The 24,327-nt window shown below is 37.4% G+C and overlaps 1 protein-coding gene across 3 annotated transcripts in view; it reads left to right on the forward strand.

Annotated features, from left to right (window-relative positions):
* LOC147633145 (agamous-like MADS-box protein AGL11) overlaps positions 1 to 24,327 on the forward strand; it is a 339,941-nt gene that overhangs the window by 20,449 nt on the left and 295,165 nt on the right. For 2 of the 3 annotated variants that reach the window (XR_015267047.1, XM_086805809.1), the window contains exons 2-5: positions 4,053 to 4,128; positions 18,518 to 18,579; positions 18,746 to 18,845; positions 18,923 to 18,964. Coding sequence is in view for 2 of the 3 variants with exons in the window: in XM_086805809.1 (XP_086661935.1) it covers positions 4,053 to 4,128; positions 18,518 to 18,579; positions 18,746 to 18,845; positions 18,923 to 18,964 (280 nt within the window). In the remaining variant the exon portion in view is untranslated. Of the gene's footprint in view, positions 1 to 4,052; positions 4,129 to 18,517; positions 18,580 to 18,745; positions 18,846 to 18,922; positions 18,965 to 19,108; positions 19,151 to 19,295; positions 19,602 to 24,327 lie in introns of those variants that run through there. The other variant, XM_086805810.1, reaches the window with a different exon arrangement.

Below are 24,327 nucleotides of genomic sequence, written 5' to 3' on the forward strand. Positions count from 1 at the left end.
AGGTGTCTTTAACAACTGAAGTAGCTTATTGCAATGTATCTCCTTGAATGTCAGGTCCTTTATTTTTTTCTTATTGTCATTTTTGTCACTTCCTGTCTCCATTACTAATTTAAATAGTTCTATAGAAATTCTTTTTGTGTTATCAGTGTGGTCAAGTGGACATGCTGCCATGATCTTTGAACCACAAGAATCACAACTACTCATGCTGCCATGATCTTTGAACCACAAGAATCACAACTACTCATAATACATTTCAAATTGTGGTAGGTAGCTTTGATCATGTTTAGGCATAGGTAGCTTTGACGATTTCTAGGCATAGGACTAATACCCAAAGTACAGTAGCACTCTTGTATGTATGCTGGAAAGATGTGCATCTGCACATTGCGTCTATACCTATACATATTTGATAGCTGTATTTGCATAATTATCCATGGAGGCCAAAATTATGAAGGTGCCTTTGATTTAATGAATCCTTAAGAAAGGACATATGCATGTGTGGAATACTATATGTGTATGTTTGCTTTATTTTTTAGACAAAACAGAGCATCAGAGACTCAAGAGCTCAGAGCTGAATTTTAAGGTTCGGATAACAAGCCTTTGCAAGAGTTTAGCCTGCAATGATATCAAACTAAATAAATGAATCATACATGATTGACTTAATGCTAGTAAAGCTAGTAAAGCTAGCAGTACTAGCATTAAGTCAATCATACATGATTGACTTAATGCTAGTATTGCTAGTAAAGCCTACTAGAATTAAGTAGTTGTAGTAGTGTTGATTGACTTAATGTTAGTAGTGCTAGTAAAGCACTGCTAGTAATGAATAATAAAATATTATGTATGACTAATTTAATGCTAGTAGTGATAGTAAAGCACCACTAGAAATGATATTAAGAATATCTACTATTGATATTAAGTATTTCTAGTAACAATGACTAAGATCCTTGTAGGCTTAGTGCTTCGTTTGTTGCACACTATTAGAGCACTACCTGTGGTGTTTAATACTACTAGGAGTTGCAATTAGTGCTAATAATGCTAGGTAGTGTTAGTGGTAGCAATGCTAGTGTAATAACGGCACTACTAGCAGTACTTTCAGTTGTGTCTAGGACTATGATGCTTCTAGTCCTTTACCATTTGAGTACAACAAAGATGCTCATGAGGTAGTTGAAAATGCAATTGATAAGATTACTAGTAGGGTACAACATGATGATGTGGTTGGTATAGTTAAAGAAAACTACCTAGAGCCTACATTTCATGAGTATATGATGGAGATTAGGAAATGAGGAACATTGCGTGAGATTAGGAAATGAAAAATTAAGCCAAAGAGAGCAAAAGAAGTAGGCTCACATGTAATGGACGAAGGTTTTGAACCTACAAAGCTTGGAAAAAATGTTTAATTTCTAACTAACTAGTTATACAAAGTATGCCACCACTATGAATGCACACCATGAGCACTAAAAAGACTTTAAGTGGTGTGATGACATAATACAAAATAATTTTGATAGTCTTGTGATACTATCCATTGTATTGCATGAGAAGGGGTTGCACTCTTGAGAATATAATGAAACAAAATTAGTTTTTTAATTTTCACAAGAATGTACAACTATTTTTTGTGCCATATGTTGTGCTATACTAGCACTAGTACTACTAGGAGAGCTAGCTTTGGTAGTAATATAGCTAGATTTGGCAATAGTAGAGCTAGCTTTTGTAGTAATAGAGCTAGCTTTGGTAGTAATTGTGCAAGGTTTTGTAGTAATAGTACTAGCCTTGTGGTTGTTCTATATGTGATGTAAAATTTCACATTTGTGATTGGACCAAGGTATGAAAGAAAATGAAACCCAATAACCTTACATATTTCAAACCCCATGGCATACATTATTTTTCTTGACATTGATTGTAAGATTATCTCCTAGGAAAAGTGCATTAGATAGTGTTTCATGATGACTAGCATACAACGACTCTTCTATGCCCTCTTCATCACTATTTACATCATTTGTAGGAAGCAACATGTGATAGTCCCATCTTGGCACATGTTTTTTATTGATTCATCTTCTCCATGACCCTTACGTACATGCATTACAATTACATGATAGATGTCTTGATACCATTGAAAGGCTATCATGTGGTGAATGCCCATGAACATAATGTCCGGAGAATGACTTTGGGATAGCTTCATAGTTCTACTTTCTATTCCTATCCACATCTTCTTACTTGATCTCCTAGTAGACATGCAAAATATCCCTATGATTGGATGGGTAGCAAGAAAGATATTCATGACAAATATTAGCCTACAAGAAAATTCATCTACTACTACACATTGTAATGTAGGTCCTTTGACCTCAACTACTCATGTGTCAAATCTCTCTTGAAAATTTCCCAAGCTCCATTGTGCTCACCTTTGCCATGACCAGAGCTAAAGATGTTCCATGTCAACTCTACAAGCATGTGATCCCAACATATCACGCAAAATATAGAAGGGTTTCTTGGCTTTGAACTGAGAGGCATCTCCATTTGACCAAACTCAATGCCTCTTGAGGGTGAAGCCTTCATCTCTCAAACACTAGTAAATACTCAATAAAAGAGCATGTTAACTTTAGCCTAGCTATAATTTTCTTGTTTTGGTATCTTATGTGTGCATCCTCTTAAGCTATTGATTTGGGATTTTACTTGCATATGGTTTACAACCCTACCAAAATGGTTTGGCCATACCTATCAAAATGTGCCTATGTAATCAAGACTCAATATTTAAAGATAAAAATAAATTTAATAAAGATGATAATAATATATGTAATAGTGCTCCATTACCATTACCTAATTAGTTGTATGTTTGGGAAATTTCTTTCGAGTTTACTTTTTAATATGACATGTGAATGCAAGCATGTACTTAAAATACTTAAGACTTAAAATATATGAAGCCCTGAAAATAAAAAAAATCTAATTAAGATGATATTAAGATATGTTTTCCAAATAATAGTGCTCTATTTACCTACTTAGTTGTATTTCAAGTACATTACTTTTCCATTTGCTTTTTAGTATAACATGTGCATATAAGCATGAACTTAAAAGAAACCCACTTTTACACATTTTCCTTTTTAATATAACATGTTCAAGTAAGCATGAACTTCAAATATACCTATTTTATACCTTTCCCTTTTTAAACACAAAATTTTACCACTCCCTTTGTACATAGACATGCTTGAATTTTAAAATGAAAACCTCTACCTATAAATTTAGGTAAACTAATTGCATTTAAGAGCTACTTGTTTTATTCACTCTTCTATCTATATGCAATGTAAGTTCATTAATTAAAAATCCTCTTCTATGTATATGTAATGTAAGTTCATTAATTAAAAATACTCACTCTATGTACTAAGATGCTTTGTTACATATGTACAAGCTACAAGCACAAATACCACTCTAGCTACTTACTGACAAGTTCTACCATCCTATATCTCAAAGAAGCTATTTCTAGCAAATAACTCTCTATGTACTCACATTGTTTGGTGCTACCATCCTATATCTCAAAGAAGCTATTTCTAGCAAATAACTCTCTATGTACTCACATTGTTTGGTGCTACCATCCTATGTCTCAAAAAAGCAAGTTGTGACGTGTCTCAAGGCTCTACATTGAGAATGCAAGCTTGCCAAACTCTATCCATTTATAATCAACCACTTATAATGAAATAGCATCTATATATTATCAAGTAAGGGAGAAAATTCCAATAGTACTAATGTCCCATGGATGTGGTATTAACTCCTTGAATCATCCGATATAGGGTATAATGAAAACTAAAGCTCCTTACTTAATCTAGAAATGGATATCAAGGTACAAAGTTGAAGTCCTTTAGAATATCTACAAAATAGCAATGTGCTTTTTCTTCCATGCATGTTCCCCCTAAACGAGTCAATGGAAAGGAGAGGAAATATGTGGTCTAAACTAGAGTAGTTTATATTAAAGTAAACCTATATCTATGTGGAGAGAGAGAGAGAGAGAGAGAGAGAGAGAGACAGAGAGAGAGAGAGAGAGAGATTATTTAACAACTTTACTTTGACAGGATGCAAAAGATATTTGAAAGATATGAAATGTGCTCAAGCATAAAGAGTGGAAATGTTATGACATCAAATACTAAGGTACACAAAACGTAACTTATATACAAAGTGATTACTATGTTTTATGAGTTTTTAACTTTAATATGAGTATATTAGATTAGAAAATATTTTTTATCTAATAGTAAAAAGAGTTCAAAGTAAGCATACTATTCTTGGTGCATGTTGAGAGGAGTGAGTTCAGAGTAGAGGTATGCTATTCTTGGTGCATGTTGAGAAGACTGAGTTACCTCCTTTTTATCATGGAGTACATAGCTATGGATGGTCACAACTTGGAAGATAGATTGCAGCAGAGTGGTGCTTCAACACCTAATTAAGCTTACACATTTTAAGAGGCTCAAACTTGAGAGAAAGGTTAATTTCCCATGATAAATCACATTAAACACAACCTTAAACATTGAATGAGTAGAGTTCTAGGAAGGGTAATTTTTCCACATTAAGTCACATTAAACTCTTTCTTAAAGTGTGAATGAGTAGATTTGTAGGATTACGCTCAAACTTGAGAGCAACGTAAGATACCCACAATAATAAGTCACATTGAACTCTTCCTTAAACTATGAGTAGAAAGGGTAAGATGGAGATATAACTAGTTTATATCAAAGGGATATATAACAAGTTTTAATCATGATTTTATGCCACATAGTAAGCATATATCATAAAATCACAATTAAAACTCATAATTAACACAAATGGGATTTGTGTTCTTGTATGATGATAAAATTTCTAGAGGGTTTGGGACTACATAGAAGGTGAGCATGAAGAGGCACCAGAGATACCGGAGATCAATCCGACTGCTGCAGATGTGAAAGAGTTCAAGAATTGGAACAAAGGAGCCAGAAAAGTTATGTATTGGCTCTCTATCAGTATACAAGACACCATGATTGGGCACATTCAGGATGCCAAGTCCCCCAAGGAGGCATAGGATACCTTGGTAAAACTCTATGAAATAAATACCAAGACATGAAAGATACAGTTGAAGAATTAACTTCATACTGTGGAGAAAAAGATTATGTGTGTGAATGACTATGCATTGAAGATAAAGGGTATTGTGGAATCCCTTGCATCTATTGGTGTTTCAGTAGATGATGATGACAAGGTGGAAGTCTATCTACGTGGTCTCAGGCCACAATACAAGACGTTTAAGACGTCTATTCAGACTAGGAAAAACATTCCCAATTTCACAGATTTGGTGTCTATGTTGATTATAGAAGAGAAGAGCTTGGGTGCAGACCAACTCTCTTCACAAAACAAAAACAGTTCAGAGCAACAAGCCTTCTACACAAGTTCAGTAAGAGGACGAGGTAGAGGAGGCCGTGGACGCGGTCAAGGAGGTGGCCGAACAGGTAATCAGAAATATGGCTAATAGCAGCGACAACAATAGTCCCAGAATTTACAACAACAACAACAACACGCAGGTGTGGAAAAGGCCAATTCAGAGGCAGGGGGAGTCAAAGAGGTCGTGAAAATTGGCAAAGGCAGCATAATGATACACGTGGATGCTTTTATTATGGTAAGCCTCCTGGACATGTGCAGGCAGATTGTTATAAGAAGCAGGCTGACATGCAAAATGGGAAATTGCAGCAAAACAACTATTTATCCTCGAGCAGAAATAATGAGGATAATGAAAGGTTGTTTGTTATGCCGCATGCTATGAATGCCATGTCTCAAAATGTTGAAGCAGCACAAAAAGATGATGTATGGTACGTTGATTCAGGTGCTTCAAACCACATGACAAGTCATGGGGAGTGCTTCAAGGAGATGAAAAACCTTGAAAGACCAGGTTTTGTGGAAATAGGGGATGACATTGCTCATCCAATTGCCCATGTTGGAGATGTGCCATTGTATATGCAGGATGGCAAAGTGAAGTACCTTGCAGATGTACTTCATGTTCCGAACATAACAAAGAATTTGGTCTCAGTTGGCCAGATGATTGAGCAGGGTTTGTAGATTCGGTTTAACCCTGATAGTTGTTATGTTGAAGACTTTAAAGACAAGTGCAGGTTAGTTGCAAAAGGCAACAGAGTGGGCAGAATATTTACATTGAATGTAAACATGCTTGAAGTGAGTTCTGCGATGTTTGCAAATGGTTCAAATTGTTGCAAACATAGACATTTGGCATAAAAGAATTGGACATGTGAATGTGCAGAGAATGAAATCTATGCAGACAGGGCTGCCAAAGTTTAAAGTTAAAGGAATTGTGATAGGGCTGCCAAAGTTTAAAGTTGAAGGTATGTAGAGAATATGTAAAGCATGCCAATTTGGAAACCAAACAAAGCATGTATTTCCACGTAAAGAAATGTGAGCAGAAATGCACTGGATGTTATGCATTCAGATGTATGGGGTCCTACAAAGACCATGTCTATGGGAGGCTATAGGTATTATATGACATTTATTGATAACCACACAAGAAAAGTGTGGGTATACTTCATGAAGGAGAAGAGTGAGGTGTTCACTCATTTTCAGAATTTCATAGTTATGGTTGAAAAGCAATCAGGGAAATATGTAAAGTGTCTAAGGTCACATGGAGGGGGAGAGTACTTCTCCAATGAGTTCTCTGAATTTTTGAAGAAGAATGGTATTCGGAGACAGTTTACATGCAGGTACACTCCGTAGCAAAATGGAGTTGTTGAGCGAAAAAAAAAGGCACATTGCTGAGATTGCGTGAGAATTGATGGAAGAGAAGAACATGCCGCATAGCTATTGGGCTGAGGCTATTTCTACAACAGTTTACATCATGAACAGGACTCCAACTGCAGCCATACATGATGTAACTCCAAAGGAGAGGTTTACTGGTAGAAAACCTGATTTGTCTTATCTGAAAGTCTTTGGATGTATTGCATATGTGCATGTTCCAGATGAGCTAAGAACTAAGCTGGATCCAAAAGCAAAAAAATGTGTATTTATTGGATACTCCCTTAAGCAAAAGGGATACAGGTGTAGTATGCTACTGAAAAAGAAGCTGTTGTGGACGATATGAGTGGAAATGTGGTTGCACAAAATAAGTCAGCAATCACAGTCTTTGAGTGGACCAAGAGAGTCCTCATCTAATGGTTCAGTTGATAGACCATGGAGTGGCAGGATACGTCATAATACCAGTCCTGCAAATGTGATTAGTACATCATGTAAAGGAAAAGAGAAAGTGGTTGAGCCTCTTGGTATGCCTGACATTTTTGCAGGGCATTCTCATGTTGATGGAGAGTGTAGTGGCTCAAAGATGAGCCTTGATGAGGAGCTTGGGATACCAACTATGAGAACACATGGTGTAAAGAAGGCTATGGAAGCCATGAATGCAAAGCTGCAAAGATCTGGGGGAGTGAAGAATCCTATGCAGAGGTTTACCTATGATGGTTATGTGGCACATCACTATGCATACATGGCAAAGGTTATGCAGGTTGTAGAGCCCACATGCATTGATGAGGTTGTTGGAAATGTGTCTTGGGAGAAAGCTATGGATGAGGAGATGGATGCACTATATGGAAACGAGACTTGGGATTTAGTGCAATTGCTTGAAGGCAAGAAAGCCATTGGATACAAGTGGGTGTACAAAGTAAAACATAACAGTGATGGAAGCATAAGTAGGTATAAGGCTAGATTAGTACCCAAAGTATATGCGCAGACATATGGCATTGATAATGAGAAAACTTTCAGCCCAGTTGCCAAGATGGCAACAGTGAGAGTTGTGATAGCAGTGGTTGCATCAAAGAAATGGTCTTTACACCAGATGGATGTAAAGAATGCATTCTTGCATGGGGATTTGCAGGAAGAGGTGTATATGTTGCAGCCACCTGGGTTCTGAGGATGTGTCACCCTGAGCATGTTTGCAGGTTAAAGAAAGCCTTGTATGGCTTAAAACAAGCACCAAGAAAGCATGGTCTGACAAGATTTCTGAATATCTTGTCACTATTGGCTGTCATGTAGCCAATGCAGATTTCTCGCTGTATGTGAGACACAGTCATAGAGGGGTTGTGCTTGTTGTCATCTATGTAGATAACTTGATCATTACGGGGGACCATGATGCAGAGATCTTTGATGTAAAGATCTTACTTCGACAGAAGTTTGAGATGAAGGATCTGGGGGAGCTCAGATATTTCTTGGGCCTTGCGGCCATTAGGTCACCACATGGTATTGGATTACTGCAGAGACAGTATGGCTTGGACATGTTGTCCAAGTATGGTATGATAGGCTCTAAGCCTATCTCTGTGCCATTGGATCAAAATGGCAAGTTGAGTGCAGATTCAGAAGAGATTTTGTAGGATCCTACTATGTATAGGCGTATAGTAGGAAGCTTGATCTACATGACGATCACCAGGCCAGATTTGAGTTATGCTGTTGGGTTGGTGAGTCAGTTTATGCAGGTTCCTCGGAAGCCGCATTTGGATGCATTGAGACGCATACTGAGGTATGTGAGGTCTACCTTGCATTGTGGACTATTTTATGTAGGTTCCTTGGAAGCCGCATTTGGATGCATTGAGAAGCTTACTGAGGTATGTGAGGTCTACCTTGCATTGTGGACTATCTTATGAAATTGGGACAGAGATATGTGTACATGGGTACACACATGGTGATTGGGCTGGTAGTATCTGAGATAGAAGATCTACTAGTAGCTTCATGTTTTCTTTGGGGAGTGCTTTTGTGACTTGGAGCAATAAGAGGCAGCCTATGGTTGCTATATCTAGTACAGAGGCCGAGTACAGAGGTATTGCTATGGCAGCATTTGAGGTAGCTTGGTTGAGAAAGATACTTGCAGATTTGGGTCTATCAATGGATAGAAAAGTTGTCATTTTCTGTGACAACATTAGCAGTATACAGTTGGCCAAGACCCTAGTTTTTTATGCTCGCATGAAGCATATAGAGGTCCACTACCATTTTGTGAGAGAGAAGGTCTTGGCAAGAGACGTTGACCTTGTTTATGTCAGCACACAGGATCAGGTAGCTGACATCTTCACCAAAGCATTGGGTACAGAGAAGCTCCACGGTTTTAGGGCTTTGCTTGGTGTACATGAGATGGAGTTGAGCTCGATGGGGAGTGCTGAGATATCGAGCTCATCTACTAGTGAGGCAGTGGACACTGATAAACCGCCTGGGGGATAGGCCCCACACTTACACCACTGGCATGGTTGGTGAGATCATGGGTGATATGCGGCCAGTGGGATGACATGCTGTGTGACAGCCATTCTAGAGACTGGCATAGTTATAGCACCAGCTCATTTAGTTGAGTTCACACTATAGAGAACCCTAGTATGTATTTGGTTGAGTACCTTTCATATTGTGTATACTCTTATCTTTGTATATGGTGTGTTGAGTGTTGAGTGAAGAAGAAGACGATTTTCAGCCTCTCACCTTGTGTGCTCTCTTTTAGGGTTTTCTGACTAGGTGTGCAGAGCTCAAGCTCTTTTCTCCCCTGCATCTTTTCACTTTTGGATAGGTGGTCACAATATTTGTAATTGTTGAGAACTAGGTTAATGGAAGTTCTCATGGGAATTCCATGGCCACACTACTAAGTGCATGGTGGATGCCTTGTGTCTTACCTCACATTCTTCATCCTTATGTGCCTCTACACTTTTTATCACAAGGCATAGATCTTACATAAACAGGTTCACCAATTTTGTATTTTTCATAGCAACACTTGGAAATATGATTGGTCCACAACCGTAGACATTGTACACTCACCTTGTATGTTGGTTTTGTCAATTAGGCATCCACATAAATAGGTGGTACATTAATCTCATTACATCAATGATATTGGGCATTGGTTGTGTCACTAGTACTTTTGTGTGCACCTCAACACCTTTTGTATTGTAGATGCTTCAACATGTGTTGTAGACTGTACAATAGCTGGCACCATAGTTGGTGGAGAAAAAGGCGGCATGTTTATATATTTTTTCTCTTTTCTCTTTTCTTTTCTATTGTGGTTTGGTGGGTTTGTTTCACTATAAATTTTGTCTTTATTCTAAAGGAAATCATAATAAATTTACATGTGAAAAGGATTTGTATAGAAACCTTAGGGTATTATGTGTGCATCTTGCTATACTTAGTAACGACCTTTATGTAAAGGATCAAGGAACTTAGCTTATAAAGAGAATTAAGGGAGATTAAGAGCATTATTAACAATGATCATCTAGCTAGATAATGATCCTTAAAAGGAAGGAAAAATGGCCTTCCACAAAAGCAAGAAATGCATATTGGAAGTAACTATCTTTCAGAAAAGGAAGAAACAAATATTGTAAGGAATTGTTATTGTTGAAGTGACATAATATTTATAAGGCCTTTAAGGACACTTTTTTTGGATATTATGTTACATCCTTATTTTGTATTTTCCAAGCATGAGTTAGCTCCTGTTTGTAGCACCCCCATTATAAGGAGTATGGTTGTCAAGTGTGGTTAGCCCCCCTGGAGCACACACATCTACATGGGCATAGAAAGACTCTAGCATGCTATGGCGATGTGCCACTCTTCCTAAATAATTATTTCACAAAAAGGTAAGCTTCGAGGAAGTTAAAGATAGGAGGGGTCCCTTTGGACTATATTTACCCTTTCATTTTCCACACTACCTTTGTATGTGACCTTTGTATGTGGGACTACTTTGAAACCCTTTTTCCATCTTGCAATGCTCATGACCCATATGTGATATTTTCATCTCCAATAACCTTGTACAATCAAGCATGGAGTGAAGTAGACTAGGAAAATAAATTTGGGCTCCAATATATCATCTTAAAAAGCAAGGGTTCTCACACCACTCACAATGTATCATGGTTCAGCCAAGGCCTCCTATGGCTATAGGGCTACAAAAGGAGAATAATCAGTATGTCAAGGATTTTTATAAATACATGCAAGAATTACTACAAGGTCGTGCAAAAATGTATATTGAACTTTGAAAAGGGTGACTTTGTTTTCTTGAAAGTCTCTACAAACTTGGAGACTCTCAAGACATGAAAGTGTCAACAGCTCTCTCCTAGATATTGCGGTCCATTTAAAATCCTTTTCCCCATGTTAAATGGTCTCTCTCTCCATATATCCTTGCCACCCACCTAATGAACCTCCATTCCTTGCCTCTTGCTCTACACCATTGGTCACTTACTACAAAATGGCCAGATCAGATGCTTGTGTAAGGAGTTTCTTGGTGATGTCACATGCAGAACAGTAGTTGCAACCATTGAAAGTTTATAGTCTGGCTGTCAGCTCTTCAGCATCATCAAATTCCAAGTGGACAAACCCCAAGGCAGATGTTAGTCACCAAGTTACACTTGAAGTACATAGTAAAGAGAAGTTCATCTTGCAATGAAAGCTGATGTGTGCACTACCAATGGACTAATAAACACTTCTTAGTAATTTCTCTCATGTGGAAACTCCGTTTTACTTAATTTCACGGATTTCTCTCTCTAGCTCCTTTTTGATATGTTATGTATCTCTATCTCTCTCTCTCTCTCTCCCTTTGTATCCTATGGTGGATCCTTGTTTTCCATTCTCACTCTATCATGTGGTGGATCCATTTTTTCTCTTCTCTCTCTATCCTATGGTGGATCTCTCTCTCTCTCTCTATCTGGGAATTCTATCTTCCTTCCTTTATCCTGTGGTGGACAACTCTCTAAATTGTATGGTGGATTTCTTTTTATTCTCTCTCTCTCTCTCTCTCTCTTCCTCGTATTTATTAAATATCTTGTGGTGGATATTCTTGTCTTTCTCTCTCAGTCTCATTTCGCATTATATTTATCTTCTATCCTTAGTCTCATTTCACATTATATTTATCTTCTATCCTTAGTCTCATAAGTGATCCTGCAAATTTGATGGCACAAGAACAACCTCTTGCAACATGGGCACTTCTCTTCCATGGATGTGCTACTCCTCCTTAAAATCGGCATTCTTGTATTTAGATAATGGAAAGACGAGGCATACTATGTATTGATGAGAGGCACTTGTTAAGTGGAAGGATAGAGAGGATGAAGCGTCCATATGGGAGAACTTGAGTATGCTTACAAATAACTATCTAGATTTTGTTTTTGTGGAAGAATTATCTTCTTAAGGGGGAGTTAATGTCACGTAGCGTGTAGCATGTACATGGTTGCAAGCACGACTACGAGACCACATTCTAGAGAGCGGGTGATGAGCGAGTCCAGGGCTCAAGGGTGAGACATCCGCGTCGGAGTATCGTGGTATCTGGGTGAATGTGGACAAGATAGCCCTTAAATATATCCTGGTAGGGATGGAGAGATCCCTCATTCTTACTTTATAGATGGGTGGTGACTCCAAGCCCTATGTCTTTAATCCGCATAGTCTAAGAGTGTCTGCGTAGTCGGGGACCATGGCGTATGCATCACATTAGTATCATAGCTTGTAGGTTGCTTTCTCTTCCCTGTGTGATCGAGGTTTAGGCTTGCAAAGGATAAGGAACCTTATCTTTTAATTTTTGGGTGGTGGAGAGGAGACACATAATTGTGAGCCCTCTGGAAGCATACCACAATGGCCACACTACTAAGTGTATGATGTATATGCCTTGTGTCTCACCTCATATTCTATATCCTTTTATGCCTCTACACATTTTATCACAAGACCTTACATAAACGTGTTCACCAATTTTGCAGTTGTCATAGCAGCACTTGGAAAGATGATTTGTACACAACTGTAGATATTGTATGCTTACCTTGTGTGTTGGTTTTGTCGATTAGGTATCCACATGAATAGGTGGTATATTGATCTCATCTAATCTTTATGATATTGGAAACTGGTTGTGTCATTATTAGTTTTGTGTACCTCAACACCTTCTAGATGCTTCAACATGTGGTGTAGACTGTAGAATAATTGGTGACACAATTGGTGGAGAAAAAGGCGGCATGTTTATATGGATTTTATCTTTTGTCTTTTCTTTTTCTTGTGGTTTTGTTGGTTTGTTTCACCATAAATGTTGTCTTTATTCCAAAGAAAATCATAATGAATTTACATGTTAAATTGATTTGTATCCGAAAACTTAGGGTATTATGTGTGACATCTTTCTATACTAAGTAACGATCTTGATGTAAAGGATCAAGGAACTTATTTTATAAAGAGAATTAAGAGAATTGTTTACAATTCTCATCTAGCTAGATAAGGATCCTTAAGGAAGAAACAATGACCTTCCACAAATCCAATAAACCCATATTGCAAGTAATTATCTTTCCAGAAAAGAAAGAAACTCATATTGTAAAGAATTGTTATTATTGAAGTGACATAATATAAGTCCTTTAAGGACACCTTTTTTGGATGTTAATGCTCCATCCACATTTTGTATTTTCCAGGCAGGTTAACTCATGATTGTATCACCCCCCCCCATCATAAGGAGTATGGTTGCCCAGCGTGGTTAGCCCCCTAGAAGCATACACATCTACATGGACGTTTAGAGGCTCTATCATGTTAAATTAGCATCCCACTTTGCCTAGCTAGCTCCTTATTGTTTCACAAAAGACAAGCTTTGGGGAAGTTAAAGATAGGAGGGGTCTCTTTGGAGTATATTTACCACTTTCATTTTCCACACTACCTTTGGATGTGGAACTACATGGAATCTCTTTTACCATCTTGACATCCTGACTACCCATGCGATATTTTAACCTCTAATACCCTCGTCCAATCAAGAATGAAGGGAACTAGACTAGGACTATGAATTAGGGCTCTGAAATACCATCTTCAAAACCAAGATTTTTCACACTACTCATGATGTATCATGGTTTATAAACCACTCATGATGTATCCAAGTGTTTTCACACCATTCATGTTGTATCATGGTTTACACACTAAGTATGGATATAGTGACAAGCCAACATTTGTCCCCATTAGCATACTTTCTAGAGATTCTAGCACCCCAATCAGCATGCTAAGTTAGGGTTCTAACCAACTCTCCAGTCTTCCACAAAGAAAAGCTTAGGGGAGTTGAAGATAGGAGGGGTCCCTTTAGATTATATATACTCTTTTATCTTCTACACAACCTAATCAGTCTGGATTACCTGACATTCCTTTTCCAATCATATAGTCTCCACTATCCATGTGAGTTTATACCTCCAACATCCACGACATGGATGGTCGGACTGACTACGTCCATGGACCTACATGGTCATGTCATGGCCATTGCACCTATACAAGCCTATATAGATAAACATGTATCAAGTTATTTTTCCACAGAGTTTCATAGTCATTACTTTACTCCCTAGGTTCTACTAGTATAAAACCTCCATCTTAGCAATTTCAAATATGCCAAAGATCTCCTCACTAAAGCACATGGCGATGGGGATTTGCCATTCATTTATCACTAATACATTATTATTCTCTATCCCTTTTATAGTACAATTCAAGTTTTAAAGTTTTATGCTATAAAAGACTCTACTTGTTGTGAGTGTTCGCTTGTATATACCGTACATTGTATCCTATTTCAACCTTTGCACATATCATCCTCAGCAATGTAGCCTAGCATAATGTAAGGAATGATTATTATTTTAAACAATTATTTGAGATTTCTCTTACGTCTGATAAATTCACCTAGGCATGTAGCTTGATGTGGTGTGTACGAGAAATATATAAACTTGTCTCTTTTTTTATTTTATTTATTTTATTTAAAGTATTTAGATAGCAGGTGATAAAAGTTCCTATCAGGAGATGCATCGATCTAGTTTCTAATCATAACTACATAGGAAAATTAGGGATTTTGAACAAGGTTTGGAAGTATTTAAAATATAAATATGGTATGGCATAATAATATATTTAATTTTGGAGAGAGATTCACTAGATTGCTATAAATACAAATTTGAAAAGGTGAATGCTTATTGGGAATGTGGAGTGGCTCTGTATGTAGCTTAGTCAGGTGAACAGGGTCTAGTTCAACCAACCTCAACCAAACCAAAAAGTGTTTTGATCCAACTGAATCAGTTTGTCAGATTATTTGATTAGGTACTTCTTTCACAAGTCTATGGTTAAACTCCAATGTCTAGATAGTAAAAGTGAAGGAGAAGAAGACTAAGCTCATAATCTTTTTTGTTGATTCATGTGTCTTCTCCTCAATTATAAGGACCTCCAAGAGATTTATCTTCTACAATTGACTCTCCATTTCAAAATTTTGATATCTGGTCAGAATTTTGACATATGGTAACATATTACATAACTTTTTACACAAGCATAAATTCTATAAGAAGAGGAACCACCATATAATTTGACCCAGAGGAAATCACACTGAATAAGGTTTTGTGTGAAGATTGAGGGTATTAAGCGTGGCATCTTGCTAGTTAGTAACGTCCTTGAGGTGAAAGCTCAAAGGACTTAGCTTTTAAATAAGATTAAGAGGGTTTTCATGTAAGAAATGTTTGCATTGATCATTTAGCTAGCTAAGGATTCTTATTATCTAAATAAAAAAAATCAAGAGAGAATGGTATTTAGATATAAAGATTAAAGAATATGGTAATGAATTATAATTATTTTACCTGAGGTAAATTTCCACAAAACAATGTATGCGTAAAGTTGTGATATAGCACACATTTTGACATAGATTGGTTAATATAATGCTAATTTGGTATTATCCCAAGCTTTTTGATGTGTGTATGTGTGTAAATACACATATATACACACATATATGTATACATACATATGTACATAGACATGTAGGTAGATATATATCTACATATGTATGTATTTATGAATACAAACACACATACAAATATACATATACATACATCATATCAATATATAAATATGTACAAATGTTTGTGTGCATATAAACTATGTATGTATACATACATACATACGTATTCAAATTTGCATAGATATATGGATACATACATAAAGGCATGTGTATATATAATAGATGCTTGGAAGGCCGCCACTAAGGTATCTCACATAGAGGTGAAACTAGCTGTTGGAAGGGGGGTTGGTGCTAAATGAGCTCGCCAAGAGCTCCAAAAAAGGGTAAAACTAGCTACCTAGACGAGTTATTGATGCTCATAGGTAGTGTACCATAAGAGATTAAGGACACATATAGTAGACACACATGGATAGCAGCCGGAGACACATGAGGGGGCCTCCTCAAACCCATGCACACCACCATGAAGGTGTAGGGTAAAGGGGGACATGGGCCTAATTAGCCCTTTATACTACGGTTATTTTTTACCCTTTCATCATATATGTGTTAAGGGTGCTATGGGCTTAATTAGCCCTTTATACTAAGGGTATTGTTTGACCCTTTCATCATATATGAGATATATGATATCCACATGTCAGTTAGAGAAGGAACGATTTCCAACACCCCCCACCGTCTAACTTCGCTCCACGTTCACACTACAATAGTGGCGACATATCAACCAAATAGCTTGGCTCATACGTTTGTGGATGTGTGGGATCAGAGGTGATGAATACTTGCCTTGGCTCTATAACTTGGCTCAAGGGCCCATATTAGGCTCAAAGGCTCAGAGTCTTGGCTTGTCCATCCTATAGCTCGAGCACAAGGAAGGTGCTTGACGATGATGATAGAGAGTGAGGCACAACCAAGATTTGATACCATGTAAAAGATTGAGTGCACACAAAAAGCAAACACATGCAGACACATAGCTGCAGACTGATTGGGGCCCTCGTTGCCTCGTCAAACCATGCATACCACCATAAAGTTGGAGGGTTAATGGGGCCATGGGCTTAATTAGCCCTTTATAATAAGGGTATTTTTAACCCTTTCATCATATATGAGATATATGATATCAACATGGTAGCTAGAGAAGGAACGGTTCTACCATGCTCTAATACCATGTTAGAGATTGAGCACACATGAAGCACACACCTTACAGGCAGTCGCAAACATGGTCGAGAGTCCTCGCTTCCCTGATCTTGTGTTTCCAACCATAAGGTTGGGGGATAGAGGGGGCCAAGGGCCTTAGACAGAATGTATATGGTATATATGATGTAGCTAGAGAAGGAATGTGTGCCAACATGTGTACACATAATGTCATTCGAACTACTTGCATGTTGGGATCAAGTAATACCTCATATAATCACAAAGGAAATAAAATTTTCCTCTAACTTTGTACACTAGCATGTTGTTTTAATCCATGCACCCCTCCCATTACTTGAGTTAAAGATAATTAAAAGAGAAAGCCCCCAATCTGGAGGTTGTGCTTGTGGCTAGGCCCCCACTATATAAGGCCTTCCTAGGCTCTATTGTTGGTTATCTTTCAGGTGTCACTCTCACATACCAACCCTACCTAGAACTTCACACTTTCTTGATGAGAAGTTTCTTGTAGTTAAAAAAATTGTAAGTTTCATGAAAAGAAAAGAAAACACAGCTCATTAGACAATCTTGGCAACATGCACAAAATATTTTTATAAAGAAAAAGGATATTGTTTGATTTCAAGAATCTAAATCCGCTCTTTGGAAGAATGTTTTTTTGGCCCAATGATAATGAACATATGCTTAAATGTGAGATGCCTCCATTCTACTTTATTTTATGAGTGTCTCAAAGGAGGATGCCGTATGAACAAAAAAAGGAAAACAAATTAAAAAGAGAGGAAGCTTAGACTTCTTATTAGCCTTATTTATGAGGTTTTTAAAACATTGCATATGTAATGGTCCTTATAGAAATCTATTACTTGGGAAAAGACTCAATGAAAGCTAATGGTGGTCATGTGCCAAGATTAGTGTTGGGAAATCCATGGCTTCTTGAAGGTCATATAATCTTTTAGATGGGGAATCTTCTCGATCTTGGATGCCCCTAGCAAAAGGTGCATCCCCCACCATGGGCCCATCATTGACTAATCGTTTTTTGACCTACCAACCAACAAAGTGTGGACCTGAAAATATGATATTTAAATTCAAAACAAGGCTACCATGTGCTGAAGTGGCTATAGTGTTAGACTAGGAATGAAGAGGTCCTAGGTTAGAGTACTTTCCCTAGACGGTTTCGGTCCCCCATGCAACATTTGTGTCCCTACTATACGGATGCTGACAAGGGTAGGGTATGTTGTATGAATAGAAAAATATACTACCACCCTTCTCCTCCCATCCTCCTCAAATTAGGCCAATCTCGTCACCCATGTGCCGTGGGCGACTAAGGATCGACGTCTAAGTGTGAAAAGTTCCAACGGCTAAGACATAAGATTATATTGAGTGCATATGTAGTGTCTTAAAGTATGTGTGAAGTTGTATGCCATTGAAGAGAAGACTTTTCTAAACATCTTTTCATGGGTAGTATATGTGCAATTGCATGTTATTGAAGAGAAGAACTCTTTGGTTTTTTTTTTTGGGGGGGGGGTAGTATGTGTGAAGTTGAATGTCATTGAAGAGAAGACTTTTTCGAACGTTTTTTAGTAAATGTATTTTTCCCAATGAGCCAAGAAGGACAACAGGTCTTGACTTTGTCTTCAAACTTAAAATTACAATTGGTAAGACCGCTAATAACCATTAATGTTGTGTTGTTAGTATTGGATACATAAGGCTGCCCGAATGAAAGAGCAACTAGAAGTCCTAGAAGAAATGCATAGGTATGAACACTTTTCCTGCATTGAAAATACTGTTGTGCCAAATATAACCTCAAAGCGTGTCATGGTAGCTTGTGTCGCATCTCATGATCTGAAGTAGGTGTACAGTGTATATACAGTTGTTGAGTCAAATTGGAGCTGTCTCTTAATGTTTTCTCTGTTTCTAAAGAAATATGTCAGGTGCAAATCTAGACAGATTGCAGATTAGAGACTTGCAAAAAGTTGAAAACAAACTTCAAACTGGCTTATCTCGTGTGAGACAAAGAAAGGTGATTGTCAATACTTTGATTCAGGTAGTCGATAGGTATGCTAACTAAATACAAAACTTATTTTTTCAACTGGACAGACACAGCTGCTCATGCAACAAGTTGAAGATTTGCGTACAAAGGTGCGTGTTTGATGCATTTTTATTCTTATAAAGGCTACGAGAAGGATTCACACATCTGATATTTTACGAATTTATTTTGAAATATGATAAAAACACACGTAATAAAGAGTTTAAAATGGGTTTTCGATTGGTGATTACCTTCAGGAGAACTTGCTTCTAGCGGAGAATGAGTCCCTAAGATCGAAGGTAATCAGACCCCATAATATATCCATAAGACTCAATTATAGCTTTGTTGATTAATCAATTACACGCGCCCAAACCGCTTAATTCGGGTGATTACTATTGACTATTTGATTTGAATAATATTTTTTTTCTGACATAATCGTTAAAGTTGGCATGGGAAGCACCGGCTGGTGTGTCTACAACCACAGGCCCCATAGACATGCAAGACAGGGTGAGTGCAGCTAAGGCGTCCTCAAAGGAAGAAGAATCAAGCATGAGGCTTGCTGAAACAACCCTTAGGCTGGGTTAGTTGCTGCTTAAACCAAATGTGCTCCGGCAAGCAACCTTCATAGCACTTCCAAACTTTCATAAATATCTGTATCAAAAACTGTCCTCTGTGCAAATTGGTTTATATAGAAAAGTGTGGATGTGTGAGACTAGACAGAACAAGACTGAATGGATATCGTGTTGTGAAGCAGTGCTGAAGGTGCCAGCTCGTGTGTGTAAGCATAAGGGTTATTCTAACATGCAAAGTAAGTTCCTGAAGCATGCTGGGTAGTATAAGCGTACGTTGGTGAATCGTGTCTTGAAGACCAGAGCGGTAAGAACTTCGTGAAGGAAATACTTGAAGTTCAGTTGGTTAGGCACAACCGTTGCTTTGCTAGTCCCGAACCTGTATGCCCAACAGGGACAACATCCATAAGCAAGGACAGTAAGTTATGCGACAGTTTTTGGAAAGAACAACAAGAGAAGGATTTAGTGTCATTGACTGGCCACACGTGGAGATGGAGGTTAATGAACTTATGGTCACAGATATATATATATATATGTGACGAAATCCATGGCAAATCCATTACATTCTTGCTCCATCAAATTCTATATCACCTCATACTCTATTTGAACCCCGTTAATGCATAACTTTAAGGTCTCACACACATACAAATGCATGCATGCACATGTACATGCATGTATGCCCACATGTCACCATCTGGTCAAACTTGACACTTTAGTGGTTTTGTATCGGTATCTTCCAGCCATGCTATCTGTCTATCCTCGATGCAATAAGCTTCTAGTGGCTGGCATCACACTAGTCTACAAGAGTCCTAGGACGAAATCTCACTCAGCTTCGTGACGCAAGGACTAGTGTCTACTAGAATACATTTAAACTAGTGTTGAGGAGATAAGAGACGGTGACACAATTGCTTAGAACACACATTAACATTCCACAGAACTTGAAAGAGTCTATAAGCATTAGTATTTTAGAAAGGCCCAAGAGGTAGAGTACATGATGTAATATAGTGAGCTATTGACTCTCTAGACTATAGTCACCAGATAGTACAATGAGCTTCTGAACTAAGCGAGCTAAGACTCTGCATCGAGACTAAACTTCCACTTCAGAGTTGTAAGCTTACAATCATGAATTACACTCACTCCATCACTCTCTCTTTATCACTTCTACTTCTGTCCTCACACATGCCTCTCATTAGAATTCTCTTCATCACTATCCTCCTCAATTGAGCTTAAAAGATTCCTCTTAATTGGGTTCCAATCACCATTGGTAAGAGTAACCTCATAGGACGAATTGTAGCCACCTTGATTGAGCTGAGATTCAACTTCACTTTTATGAATCCGATCATCATTGTCATGAGTGATCTCATAGGAAGAATCATAGCCAACTTGATTTGTGTAGGCATAAGCATCAAAATCCATACCTCCCGTATGCCCTTGATGATTATACTCATAGTCTTCATCACATTGATCATTATCCATGCATGTTGAATCTTCATGATTGTCTCTAGCTCCATCGGAAGAATCTTCTTCAAAGCAATCTTTCTCATCTGTGGTACAACTTCCATTGCAAATACTATCATCATTATTATATGAATTTTCATTCCCATAATAGCTTTCATCATCCTCAATATCATAATCATCCATGACTCAAAATAGTGTATCAGACCCAAAATTGGTCAACTATGGCCCGAGTACAAGATTTGATCGAACTTGTGATTTCGAAATCCGATTGAAGAGGTTGAAATCTTGTCCTAAAGCTAATTATGGGATAAGGATTTAATACCAATGATTTCTTTCAAAACAGCCCTAAGCCCTCTTGACTGAATTAGGGTTTAGTACTATGCTCAATGCGGTCAAAAACTGGCAAAACACCAAATAAGCCGTATTTTGCTCAAACGGACTCCAAATTTGATGATATTTAGCATGTCACATCAACAATGGAGAGAAGAAATCATATACCACCCTAGATCCCACTTTGGATGAGCGCAAATCATATACCTCTCCGTTTTGAGATTTGTACCATTTTCTACTACACCACTCAAATGAATCTCGATTTGCATGACCTTTGGGTCATTAGAATGCTCTTGATGAGTAGATCAAGAATGTTTAAAAACAAATCTAAAAAGTCAGTTGTCTATATTAACCAAAGTTGACTAGTGAGAAAGTCAACCACTTTGAGTTGATCAATGAGAAAGTCAACCGCTTTTAGTTGACCGATGAAACGGTCTCAGAACTCGGCATGCTTGGGCTTGATGGAAAGCTCTTAATATGCACTTTCATGCTATATGATCACTTCTCCACTATCTCTAAGCATTTATGACTAGGCTAAGGTTTTGTACAATCTGCTCCAAAAACAGTGCGTTGGAAAATGCCAATGTTTACCACCTTTGCAAATTTCGATTCAGGAGTTTTAATGCTTGTTAGAAAGCTCTTAAGTAGCACTATCCAACACTCTAAAACCCTTCAAAATAGCCCATACCCTTTGTGACTGAATTAAGCTTTTCTACATAACCTTCCCATAAACAAAATTATCCCACTAGTCTTCAAAGCTCAACTACAAATGATCTCACCATGTCAAATAGCATGTATTAACTCAAGAGAAGCATTTGATATTGTATTTTAAAGAAGTTTTGGCATGACCTTTGGGAAATTGCTAAATTGATCATAAATAATGCCCAAGCATAGGCAATATGCATATACTAAACAATTGTAAGCTTTTCCACTTTTCTTGTGACATTGCTTTGCTCCAAATGCAATTACTAGCTTGATGATTATTTATGAAGCACTTTGAAGCTTGATAATCTCCTAGCTAAGCTCTTCCAACCCCTTTACCCAAGGTTACAATCCAATGGCACAGTGAGTTCAAGACATGCTCCCCCCGGCCTCACCGCCATATGCCGAGGTACCCTCACACATCACTTGTTTACTAGAAATTGAAATGTGGATACAAGCATGTGTGAGTTGTAGCTTGAACTTTAAAAGTATGTATGGAGTCACTTACAATTGGCACTTATAATTTTGCATGCCCATTCACTCTATCACATTACAAGAGTCTAATTCCGGTGAAGAGGTTCGCAAGAATCATTACCATATCAAGCATAGTGCATAGACATGCCAAAAGCATAGGTATTCAACATCTCCATGTACAAGCATATTTGAGCGTCCATATGTTGATTCATGTTTCCATCATATATAATAGCTCCCATCAATAAAGAAAGCACATCCAAGTATGTGATCATGGCATTAAAGAGTATGATTGGAGCATGTAATTCCAACATATGCTATTGAAATGGCATAAGGATGGCCATGATTATCATAATTTGATCCAAATTGCACAATGAAGCAAGAACTCTCGCATTGTTTCTCTAGGGTTGGCCCAATGGCTCAAATGATAGCTTGCCATTGTAAATTATATCAATTAAAATGCTCAATGGCAACAAATCAATGCAATGAGCTTGTAAGAATAGCAATGGTACGAAATTAAAAATAAAAAAAAAACACCCTTAGTTCTTGAACCATGGAATCAAATGAAAGGCAACTCTTGCAAGAATCAAGACATTGATAGTATGTATGTGATTAATACCATTGTATTCATGAGTTAACAAGCATCATTAAGGAATATGTAGAACCCTAGGGCTCCCCATGCATCAAGGAAAAGCTGAGAATGACTAATCTTAGAATTATCCAAACATATGATGATTAATGACTTGATTAGAGCGTGTAATGTGCATTAATGGCCTGATAGAAAAGCAAATACATCAAGAGATAACCATATGGTCATATATCAAAGATATCAAAAAGGTATACAAACTATCCCATAAGTGACTTATATAGTCACTTACTCCTATGATCTTTCACACATGGATTGCCCATAAACCTAAGTCTATGCTCCATATCATGTGCCTAGGCCCTCATCCTACATGTGCACATAATTTCCTACATTACAAATTAGGTTGATTAGGACTATGAGAACTAAAAACACTTGAACTTCCTTCAAAAATCACACCAAACAAAAAAAAGAGAGATCTTGACACTTTTATCGATGTTGACATCGACGCTTATTTAAGCAAAAATATGAAATGTTATTTCAACACTTGCTTTTAACAACTTTTTTGATGATGTGACTTACCGACGTCGAAACCTATCATTGCAAGCTCAAAATAAAATGTTATTTTTTTTTGTAACACAAAAATAGGTTTCTTTTTTCTGAGTTTTAAGATTTTGCATTTTTTGAACCTTTCTTTTTCTTTTTTTGTTGGACTCATTTTTCGAGGTTAATGCCTCTACACTTATGTGAATCCTTTTTTTTGGGTCACTTCTCTAGTATCACACCTCTATACTAACCTATCCAAGCTCACATATATAGATTTACATGTCTACGCTTGCATCTATAGGTTTACATATCTTGTTTCACATCTCCAAGCTCATGTTTGTAGGCTCATGTCTAATGCAAGTTCACAGCTAAAGGATCATATCCTTTTTGTATGAACTAAGTTTATGTACTTTCCTTTTATGAACTAGGCTTCCTTAGGGCACATACTTTCATGTACTAGGAGCAATGATTTCACATACGTGATCACGTAAATGTTAATAAATTATTAATGTTTATTAATAACATTCTCCAAACCATTAGTAATGTTAATTCACATTAATATTAACATTATTGATTTTTCACCACTTGAAATCTTGCTCTAGGCTCACCCATCATGATTTTGTTCTTACTATTAGACTATATGTACTCCAATCAAGGTACTTGACATTGATTTTTGAGCTGGAGAATGTGCTCTAGGCAAAAATGTCTGTCGTTAATATAGTCTATTAAGATTTCAATCATGTTAGCATGTTATTAACATTTGTTAAAAATATAAAATTTTGTGTGATCACGTAAATATTAAATCCTTGAATAGGAG

The sequence above is a fragment of the Cibotium barometz genome, chromosome 12 (assembly GCF_041138505.1).
Source record: "Cibotium barometz isolate CiBa-2024 chromosome 12, ASM4113850v1, whole genome shotgun sequence".
Classification (NCBI taxonomy): Eukaryota; Viridiplantae; Streptophyta; class Polypodiopsida; order Cyatheales; family Cibotiaceae; genus Cibotium; species Cibotium barometz.